Raw genomic sequence first — 11,659 nt, 5'->3', positions numbered from 1 at the left:
AAAAACACATCCAGGACCACAGATGAATGCTGCAGTGACTGGTCCATGATCTCTCTGACTTGCTGCAGCTACAGTCCAGGCAGTGATCAAACTATCCAAGGAAACGTAGCGTGCTGCAGTAGACTGGTGAAGCTCTCTAGACCTTCTCTACTCCCACAGCCACAGGCGAGAATTTTTCCCAGAGAATTTGTTATATGTAACTGCAGGACATACAGGGCCTAATTTTCAGAGTTTAAATGTGCGATGTCTTTACATGCTGCCTCTTTTCTCTCTTCTTTTTTAAAAAGAAAACCAAGCAAAAATATAAAACCCCACCAAGCTGCTGTAATTCCGTCATGTATTTTGGTCTTTTCCACTTTATTCTGCTGCTAATTCCATGTTACTATCTGCTGAGTCCTAATAAACGACGAGGCATGATTGCATCTAGTTTTCCTCAACAAACGAGAAGTTTGTTAGTTTGCACCATTTTTAGAGAGCAGCTGTGAGCACCTATGTGTGACTGGGTTTGAGTACGACTGGCTGGTGCAGACCGACTAGGGCAGGTGCCTTTGGGAAAGCAGGTGGGGCTTATTAGGAATTTAAACTATTTGTCAAAGTCTGTCACCATTGGCTGTCTCTTAATTTGAATTAGGCAGTAAATTCATAATAATGAGAAAGAAAGGGTTATTTGGGTTTGGATTTTTTTTTCCTCCACCTTACAGGAACTATGGGGAATACAGTGAGTGTCCCAGAGGAGGCTGAAGAAGACAACACGTGCACAGTAAAGAGCTATCAGGTAAGCCACAGCTGCCCGCTCTCATCTTCCCTGGCTATTGCATATTGTAATTTTCAAATTCCATGATGTACTCAGTCCTGAGAACTAAACTATCTGCTATTTCAGGCTCTATCTGAATCTCCTGACAATATTAAAAATGGATCTGTTGCATTTGTTCAGACTCATTCTCCTGCAATGAATGGTGAAGGTATGTACTGGGAAAGGGTGGCATAGTTGCACTTCTTTTGCCACCAGACGGGCAGAGAGAGGTTTAGACTGGAGTAACAATAAATACTGGTGTATGGCCTCAAATTAAAAGATGAGCCCATGTTTCAGCTTTTATTTGTGAGGCGGTACATGCGGTTTTTCAGAAGCTTGAAAATTTGAAGATAACAGAGTAAAATCAGATAATGTTTCCAAAGTTCTCTGGAAGCTGGTTTTTTTAATTGTTCTAAGAATTTAGTTCTGCACCTGATCAACAAAAAAAAAGTGGGTTTATAGACTGAAGGTTTTGGTTAGGGTGAAATGTTATAGGGCAGGTATTGTTTGTCACTGGTCCCTTTCAGGTTGTTGCACAAACCTGAGGGTGTCCTGTGATAAACCACTTCTGCTTGGGCTCTGGTGGAAATAGCCCCTCTAACAAACCTTGGAGGAATCATCGCTGCAAGGAGCACAAATCAGGGCTCTTGAAAGGGGCATAATGAAGCATTGGCACCAATGCAAGTATCGGTGGCCTCGTAGTGAGGCTTTGTGTTTGGGAGAGACACAATGAAATGTTGGTTTGCAGACTGGAATAAGAGAGCAGTTCATGTGTCAGAAGCTGGAGTAAGTTGTCTCTAAATAGTGTCATGGCATCCCTGCTGCTAGCGGGGAGTTACCAAGTGATGTCCTCGTGCTCAGATGCTGGATTGAAATATCAACTGTGTGGAAACTGATAGTCTGGAGGGGATGTAGGACACTATTAAAAAAAAAAAAAAAAAAGGAGGGGGAACATGGACTGAATGCATTGAAAAAAATAAACTTATGCAGGCTAGAAATTAAATTTGTTGAGCTTTAAAATATTCTCCGACTACTGTGGAGGAGTAACCTTTGTGAGGCGAATGTTTGCTCTGTTGATCAGGCTGCTTTGCTTTGCCAAAGCCATTCTCTGGTCACAGTGGGCACAACTCTGGGACTATACAGAAACCAGGCTGGTGTAAGCAGAGCCACTACAATTTTCTGTTTATAAAGGACATCAGCAATGTGACCTAGATTAAAGGTCTATCCCCAAATTGCCTATTAATGATGTCTAAAGATAGACAGGCTAGAACAGTACAAAGCTTTGCAGAAATGGAGTATCTTGGGAAGGATAGAGGAGGCAAGACAGTAAAGGGCCAGAAAAATTACTTGTGTATTGCTCCAGGTAACGCTAATCCGCTCACCAATGAGCTCAATGTGTCTCACTTGATTTAAGTGTCATAAGGAGCTTGAGGAAGGTGTTTCAAGGGATTGCTGAGGTTGGCACAACAGTTCACCCTGCTGATCTGCTGTTTTAGCTGTGTGACTAAGTGATGCTTACTAAGCGTCCCAGGTTGTTACCATATCGAGTGTAGGAAAGGGTGATGGACTCATGCATGTCCAAAAGAAATGTATTAGTGTAAATTATTTAAAGCCCCGAGCAACATTGTATTGAGGTGACAAAGGGAGTAGTAAGCTGTCTTGGGGGGACTTCTTTGACTGAAGGCATTCTTTCGAAACACTCTGCACGCGCTCAGCCTTCTGGGGGTGTTTTGAGCAGTTTAATGTTAATAAAAGAAAATTTTGCAAAACTGTTTGCAAGCTGGTTACAAAAAATGAAACTAAATTAAAAATAAAATCCGGGTTGTAGCTACATGTTCTCATCCGCAACATGGTGAAGTCTTAGAAACATCTCTGAATTTTTTGTGAAACCATATTCCCGATCCTTTCAGTAGCAATTTCAACAAATTATGATAGAAATGTGAGCACTTTTTTGTTAATCTAAGCATTTCCATCTTGTTCTCTGATTTCTGGTCTTGTGTTCTTGAGCAAGTGCATTCCTTTGACTTTACAGATACCAAACAATCACTTGTTAACAATGAAGTACGTATAGGGATATCTTTTTCTGTCTGTCCTGTTTGTCATTTAGAAAAAGTGATTGGCTGGGAAAAGTACCATAAGGTGGTAGGCATTATACCTGTGCAGATGTTGTTGTAACATAATTGCCTCTAGACCTGAGGTTTTGCAGCAAAATGCCACTTCTGATCCTGAGCTGGGCCTTAGTGGTACCTTTCATATATAGAATCCTACCTTGCTCTCATTTTAGAGGTAGTAGCCCTTCTTGAAATGAGCAGAGTATGTCTGATCTGCAGTGATATCTTCATAAACAAAATGTACTGTGTCAACTGCCTGTGTTTTGAATTCTAGAGAATTTAGGGTATAGGACAGTAATTTATAGAGCTAGATAAGTGACAGCTGGGAATGCAGCATGGCTGACAACGTTATTGCCAAGAGGTCAGTGCTATTTACCAGAGTTTATTCTAACTCTGTCCAAGACTGATGTTGCAACCCTGGCCTCCTCTCCCTGTTATTGTTATAGGACATGGTAGATATTACTTGGCTACTGCCAGGGCAACAAGAGTGTGGCGGGACAGAACGACAACTTGTTTCTCTCCCTACACTAGTGAACTAAATTGATACGCTGCTATTATGTGTAAACTATGGGTGTCAGTGTAGTTGAATCATTGGTGGGACTATGGGTAAATTGCTACTCAGTGAGTGCATCACACTTCAGACCTATTTGGGTGGTGTTGGTAGCAGGACCACAACTGGGTTTTTCAGCAATCACATCAGTGGCAGGTTGGACCCTGAGCTCCCTGTGGAAAGGGGCCTGTCAGCAGCTGAGCCCCAGTTCCAGGGCTGACATCTTGAAAATGTGGTGTGAACTACACGGCCTGAGCATTAAAAATTAGGCTCCAAGTAGTTTTGAAAAGCTATCTCCACATATTCATGGGCAATTGCTCTCATCCGCATGTCTCTCTCCTCACCTTTCAGCACCTCATTCATTTCTCCTTCCATTTCTTGTTGGCTTTGAAGCCTTTTTGAGCAGCACTCATTTGGAGCAGCATTGCTTCAGTTCCTATCCCCTGTACCAATGTTTTTCTTGCATTCGTTTTCTTTCTGTTTTCAGAATACAATAAACCCCAACAATTTAGTTCAATCCCTGTAAGGAAGGAAATATTAATATTCATTGTTAAGAGAACCCTCTTAGCCTGTGACATCCAGTTGAAAATAATCTAAGCTTAGACAAAAATAATCAGGCTGGTATGGCAATATGCAGATGGTACTGGTTACAGTTCAGAATCTCTGTTCCATGGCTAATTTTCTAATTCCATCTAGCTATAAGTCAGCTTAAATGGCTGCCTACTAGAAAATAAAAGCCTATAGCTGTGTGTTTCTGCTGGTGTAAACCATCAGAGTTCTGCGAAGTAAATAAAAGCCAGATGATTTACACTGTCTGAAGACCTAGAAAATAAGTGTACATTTTACTCTTAATATATAAAATTAAACATATGGCATTGTTTTACTTAAATGGATTACCTAATTAGCGTAATTACTAAATCAGTTTAAGTAGCAAGTTGAAAAATTGGACTGTCCTGTCATATTTTAACTTTATTAATGTTTTAAAAGCAGTTAAAATAATTAACTTGTTGCATACCACTGAAATCTGACTGGTTTGTGTAATGTAGTCAAGGCCTCTGAAACAAAAGAGCAAGCCCTGCTTGGAGATAGAAGTTATTTGTATAGAAAATGTAGCTGATAGTATTTCTAAAATGAAACAATGCAAGAAATAGTACTGTATTTTATGGTCATAAAGAGAGCACTTCTGGAGAAGACAAAAGAGCTGCAAAAAAGGCAAGTGAAGCAGGAGGATTTTATTAATAGTGTTAGATGTATGTTTGTGGTCTTTGTCCTGTTAGTTTGCATTTCTGTGATTGCCAGTGATCTGACCATGTGCTGTGCATTAAATGGTATAGTTGATAAATGAGTCTATGAAATCTATATCTGCTAATATAATGAAAAAAGAATCCAGAGAGTTAACTTAATATGACCAGAGGAAGTAATGTTATTTGGAAGAGCCCCGTCACCATCTGCTTCACATCTGGGTGAGCAGATTGGTGACTGGCTCCCTACATTTGCTGCTTCTGCTCAAACAGGCTGACAGATGTGTGGGCTTAAGGGGTCTTTCCATGACTTGCCTTTCCTGCCTCTGTTGATTACCAGGGCTGCAGACATTGCACGTAGTGCTAGCACCCACCTCCTCCAGCAGCACCATTTAAATAGTGGTGCCCTTACTGCTACCTCGTAACATGCTGCTTTGCAAGGAAAAGGATAGCAAATTTGATCCTGACTTTTCCTAACATTTTGTGTTGGCCTTTTTGAACTTTAAGTACTTGGTGGCCAATAGGTAAAGGGAAAAGGGCCGAAACTAAAAGCCATATATCTCAGATTTGCACTACATAGAGCAGAAATGTATCAGGAGAACAAAATGGGGAGAATTTTTTTTTTGTATTTGGATGGCAATTACATGCAGAATTAAAACAATGACCCTCTCAGAAAAAGAAAGATCACACAAGTAAGAAAATTTCACTTAAGGTGCAGCTCCTTTGTTCCAGAGGATAAATCTGATTCAGCAAAAGGGTATTAGTATAGTTTTTCCTTTTTAAGAAAATGTCTTATTTTGGAATTCTTTAATGATTCTGAATACTGTCATTTAGTCTTGTCACAACAGGTTTTTTGGGGGATTTCCCACACAAATGCAAGGTATACTTGGAGATCTGAAAATTCTACATCTACTGTAGCATTATGACACCAACTCAGTTTTAAATAACAGAATGAAAAAATAACCTACACAACATCTATAAAAGTATACCAGAAATGTAAATTAGAAAATTCACTCTTTGTTGCTAGGTATTTAGATTTATAAGCCTAGCATTTGCTGCAGTAATTAATTCGGGGCTATTAATCCATTGTGCTGGCCTACACTGATGGACTTCTTAGTGCCAATGGTGGCCTTATAGCCCTTAGTGGTTCCTTCATGGCCATTAAATTTATTGTCTCCATGATTATCTGAACTCCAGGGAACAAGATAATGCTGTGGTACTATAATTACATTGCTAAGCAAAATATCTGTTTCTAACTGGCTTGTATTCAATAGAGTCAAAGATATTAAAACTATATTTGTAGCCAACATAATGGCTTGTTCCATTCAGTTTAAAAAAAAAAAACCTTGATTTTCTTCTATTGCCAAAAGCAACATCAGAAAACATTTTCTCCTAGCATTTATTTTATTTTATGGCATGTTCATGTACTAGTGGCCTACAGGAGGAGATGTCTATCCTGAAGACCTTGTCAATTCAAGTTGTTCCTTATTCAACAGCTAAAAATTACTTGTACTATGAAAGAGTCAGTAGGATAAATGGCAGGAGGTGAGAAACTACCAACGTAAGACATCACAGACCTTATTTTATATGTTCCCTCTGTGTAAGTATTAGCCATGAGGGTGCACATAACTGCTGAAACCAGACTAGCAATCAAAGGCTAAGGAAAAGGAGCGTGTTTTAAGAAAGCATCTGAAGGATTTAACTTGGGGAAAATCGAGCATTAAAAGTAGATGCCTACCTAGTGCATGGCTTAGGCTGCTGCCAGGAATAAAAACAGCAAAACAAGCTTCAGAAAAAATCAGGTTATAGTGGAGGAGGGGGAAGTGCTGGACAGAATTCCTTTTGGTCCCACTTGAGGGAGTTTGGCTGCCATCTGTTACGTGCACCAGGCTGAAGCCTGGTTCTGTTCCCACTGATCAGCAAAAGCAAATTGGCTGACAAAAGCTCAGACAGCTCTTTCATTTATGTTGGGCTCGTGGCTCTGAACTTCCTTTCATGTCAGTTGCAGCCTCAGGATTCCTGCCCGCATCTGCCATTCCCTCTGGTTGGGTGCTGCATCTTGGTCCCCAGCACGTGTGAAATGGGTGCTTCGCTGCAGGCACGCTGCATCGATGCCTTCTGAGCTCTGCTGCCTGCCCACAGCGTTCTGGTACACTGTCCTGTAGTGACCAGAAATAATTCCATACCTATATGGGCAGTTTTGCAGCTCACATGATCAACTTGGTCTGTGCTCCCCTTAAGGCTCTGACCATTACAATATTATTTGCTGGTTCTGTCTATTGAAACCCAAGCACTTGCTTCTTAAAATCCAATGCTAATTCTGCAGACTTGGTCCCATTCTGTGTCAGCAAACATGGTGCTGTTCTTCATCCTCAGCCTATGGAGGTGCTTTAAAACGCTAAAGTCAAGAATATGAAAGGAAGGGGGAAAAGTCTGTCAGCAATTCCTTCTGAGCAGGGAAATGGTATTGACATAATGTTGCACTAACCATTTCTCTGTACAGTTTTTCTTATAAGTCAAGGAAAAAATGCCAGTCATGTAGCAAATTTAAGAAAAAAATATCCTTATTTCGGATGTGTTCTTAAAGAGGGACTTTGCACAGCTATAGTGTTGCCTTTTTAACATATCCTGATGAAGTGAAGGGAAAAGAAGACCAAATCTTCTGTAGTGTGACTGTCTGTTGTTAAATACTTGAAAGGAAGATGCTGTGTAGTAGTAGTATGAACTGCAACCTCACAGCAGTGCTGTAAATTGTATATTGATTTTAGTTTCAAAGAAGTTATTAATCTCATTCAGAGTGAGCAGCTTTGATCTACTTGCAGACCTGGCCTAGAATTTGGGAGATTTTGCTTCTATTCCTAATTCTACCTCTGGATTGTGGAATAATTTTGGAAAGAATGGCACTTCTGTGTCTTTGCGAAAACAAAAATATCATACATTTTTCATCCAAATACTGTCATTCCAAAGCCTTTCTCCAGAGTTTGCTGTGACTATAGCATGAGTCACACTTTTCTCTTCAGCCCATCACACTAGTGTTGTGGCTCTGGTGGTGGGATCTGCTTTGCCTGGTGTCTGAGCAGACCTTCCCTGAAAGAGTTTGAACTCTTTTGACACAAAAGACATGCTGCAGAGCTCATGCTGGTGATATTTTCCAGGTCTTTCATTCCTTCCATGATAATTAGAGATAAAAGGAACTTGATAGGTTCATGAGCTACTTTTTGTTTGGTTGGTTTTCTTAATGATGAGCTTATACTCCTATTTTTATACTGAAGACAGTTTTCCTGTGTTTAATTTTTTATCTGTTACATAAAGCAGAAGTTCAGCATCTATTACAATTATTTTCCAATGGATATTGTTTCTGCTTTATACAGCTGGGGAAGGGTTTGCTTTTTGCTTCCTTCCCAAGTTTCCAACTATAATTAGAAGTTAGTGCTTCAGTTCTTTCATAGGAGGCTTAGGAAACTATAACTGATATTTAGTGGCCCTCTCTGAATAGCTGAATAGGTGGCTGAGTAGCTAGTTATTTGTACCTTTTCTTTGCATGTCAGTATGTTCAAATAGGTGCTTATGAAATACTACAGAAGAATATTACTGGCAAAGGATTCTTGCCAGTGTGAGGTATTTTCTTGCATGAATAGTAACAGAGAGAACCCATGAAAATAAATTTTTTCTATTAGAGTGCACACAAAGAAGTAAAAAGCTGTTTACCTGGACTGAACAGGCTGTACTGAGGCGCTCTGGCCCCTTGGCATGATTGCACATGCCAAAAACAAAATAAAAAAAGCAAATGTCAGATTTAAAACGTTAGAAGTAGAGAAGTTAGGAGCCAGGTCCCCGGCAGCTGGTAAAATGCTGGCTGCAGTTGTGAATCTTGTCACTGCAGCCCTTACTTTGTCAGCTGTTGCCTCCACTGCTGACAAGTATTTCAGTCAAGTCACTTGAGATTCACGCTGGCACGCCGGCACACTCCGGCACTTCTCGTCTCTGGGGTTTATGGAAGGTCCCACCTCCTGCTAGTTGGGACAAAGCCCGGACTGTGAAACAAGGGTCCAGCGGGGACTCTCAGTCACTGAGTTAAGGCCGTGGGGAAGGGGATGCTGTGGCTGGTTGCTGGGGCTCTGTTCTCCTCCTGCATTTGCCTAGAGACATGACCAGGGTCCCTGAGCACTGCTGCGGGATGACACTTCAAATGGATATGGACACATTGTGCAAGTGCCTGCTGATGCCTGTTGTTATGCAAAACCCTTGGTGAGGGTGGGGGAAGTGGAAAGTTGGGGTAATTTTACTGTGAAAAGCTACAGGGTAGTTCTGAAAGCTATGATCTAAAAATGTTCTGCTTTCCTTGTCTTAAAGGAATTTTAAAAATGAAACTGAACACTGAAGAACTGTACTGTGGAAGACAGGTGTTTTAGTCAGGTTTTGTTGGTATCTGGGGTTTTATTTCTATTAAAGTAAAATGTGAAGTGCATAATATTGACTAGACTATGACAATTATTTGAAATAATTTCAATTTTACACTGAAATTGACAATTTTAAAACTCTAATTTAGCAAGTCAGTTTAAGACTGTCAGTTTTTCACAGTTATAATTAAGTAGATCTAAATTCATCCTTGAGGTTTGTGATGATGATTGGCAGGGAAATCCAATATGTATTCAGTCAAAGTAGGGAAGAAAAACTCAAGCTGAGAGGGAGCTGTAAGGTTTACCTCTCGACAAGCCTCCTCTTGCTTATTGGGGCTTCACACCCCATAATCTGTAATTCAGCCTCCCATCCGCAAAAGAGATACATGATTTTCTTTTCCTTCTGTAAAACAGGAGCCTTCTCCTCCTGTCTGCATATATAGCATTCGGGATTTTCATCTCAGCGGTGTTATCAAAGTGCCACTTAACATGAAATCATAGAATACACTTTTAAGATGAAAGATTTTTTCACATCTAAAGTGTGATGGCCTTGTGTGCACAAGGGGGGATTATTTGTGAGGGGGGGGGGGGGGAATGTGATTAAGAGCTATAATGTTTATGGGTAAAAAGAGTCAGAAATGTAAGGAGAAACCTGACTCAGGTGTGATTTATAAGCATTCAAATCAGGCTTAAACTAACCTACAGACAGTAGCGGAGAAGCGCAAGCAGAAATGGCACTGTGGAGAGTAGGCAGCAAGGCGAGGAAGAGCATTGGAAAAAAGAATGAAGTAAGTTACGACCGCAATGTCCTGTGGGGAGTTTGGCAAGCCAGGAAACAAAACCAGTCCTCGCAGTTTCCATTCTTTTTTCCTATTTAGCTTTGACAGAGAGGAGTGAAATGTATTAATATATGACTTTGTCTCAAGTTTTATCGATTTTTTTTTTTTGCATAGCACTTCTTTAATTTTAATTGGAAAGTAAAATATCCTCAGCATGTCCACTAGTCTAAGTAGTGAAACACCTGGGCCATTATTTGACTTGGGCAGCTGAGTGGGGGTGGCAAAGAACTCAAAATTTGCACTGACTTCAATGAGGAATGGCAGGAAAGAAAATCAGACAGGCAGGTCTGATAGATGAGCGGCAGCCGTATTTAGCAGAGGAAGGCAACGGGGTCTCTAAACAAGCTGCATTCTGTGTGGTCCTCCCTGAGGCTCCATGTTTCAGAATTAGTTTATTAAAGAGCAAGGTCACCATGATTAATTGTACAACCAGTATAACTTCTTTGCTGTGCCGGATAATTACTGTTTTATGCTTCTGTTTGTAGTGGATGCAAAGGCAAGTGTTTCACGGGATAATGTGGCCATTTCTTCCCTGAAGACAATGGAGCAGAGCCCCGTTCCTGAGGCGGGCGGGCAGAGTCTCGGGAGCGCTGCCAGGGCAGCTCTGCCATCTGCTAAATCCCACTCTGTCTTCGCGTTTTCATGGTCTGTACCAGGGCGTACTGAAGCTCCAGCTACAGATTCATCAGTTGGATCTGCAAAACTTGATGTCAGCTCAGAGGCGCCCGGAGTGAACAAAGCACCGAGTGACAGCGCGGAGGTTCCCGCAGCAGCTGTGCGGGAGGAAGGGGCACATAAAAACCTGACCCGGGCCCCGCCAGCAGCATCGCTTCATGACATCGATCTCACGGCGTCGGTGACACCTGAGGGAGAGGATGCAGCTGCTTCAAAGCCAAAACAAGTAAACTTCTTTGACAGGATCTTCAAACTGGAGAAGGGAAAGGAAAGGAGTAAAACACAAATTGATCCCCAGGAGGAAAGGCAGACTTCAGACCTTCCTGACGGGTGCATCACGGCGAAAGAGGCTGCTGGATTACAGAGCACATCAAACAGTGTCCCACAGGGGAAGGCAAGTGCTGGAGTAGGAATATCCATTTCTCTCTTCCTGAAACCTCTTAGGAACATTAATAGTGCGGGACAGCTTGATGTCATGATGGCTGTGTGAATGAATTGGTGTTGCTCTTAAAATTATTGCAGGTAGCCCCCCGCAGGGGTGGCTGGGTAGAGGTATGGGAGAAGAGCCTATGGCAGAGTGGTGATAGCACTGATGTCTGCCTCGTGACTAAATGCTGGCACCTGACCTTGAGATTAATTTCATTTGTATTTCTCTGAAAGGTTTGGGCAAGATAGCCGTGTTTGTGCTCCGATTGCCAGGATGATGAACAGCAGCCAGTTACAAATGAAAGCAAAAATACCTGAAAGTAAACTGTTTCTTATGCTTTAGGAGCTGGGAGTTTAACACTGGGTGGTTTTAAAGACATTCTTTAGCATGTCTTTTGCCATTCTTACAATAGTCACTCTTCTTGAGCAATATGCATATCCTGCGTACCAGAATAAGGAATATTGTGCAGTAGCAACTTTTGCACTCTTAGCTATTGTGATTTTTTTTTTAGTCAAGAAAACATGGCCTCTTAGAATTGATTTTTCAGGATGAAAATGTGATATAGGAAATTAACTTACCTGAGAGAGTACACTAATCAAAGAAAGGAGCTGAAAATAGACACG

The 11,659-nt window shown here is 41.2% G+C and overlaps 1 protein-coding gene across 2 annotated transcripts in view; it reads left to right on the top strand.

Annotated features, from left to right (window-relative positions):
- The first annotated feature begins 706 nt into the window (after positions 1-706).
- BCAS1 (brain enriched myelin associated protein 1) overlaps positions 707-11,659 on the top strand; it is a 49,454-nt gene continuing 38,501 nt past the window's right edge. For both annotated transcript variants that reach the window (XM_086474843.1, XM_086474842.1), the window contains exons 1-3: positions 707-775; positions 881-962; positions 10,420-11,003. In XM_086474843.1, the coding sequence (XP_086330969.1) occupies positions 707-775; positions 881-962; positions 10,420-11,003 (735 nt within the window). The remainder of the gene's footprint in view (positions 776-880; positions 963-10,419; positions 11,004-11,659) is intronic.

Source organism: Leptosomus discolor, chromosome 17 (assembly GCF_034619465.1).
Source record: "Leptosomus discolor isolate bLepDis1 chromosome 17, bLepDis1.hap2, whole genome shotgun sequence".
Lineage (NCBI taxonomy): Eukaryota > Metazoa > Chordata > Aves > Leptosomiformes > Leptosomidae > Leptosomus > Leptosomus discolor.
Note: the sequence above shows the minus strand (reverse complement) of the source record. Positions and strands in the feature narration are given on the sequence as shown.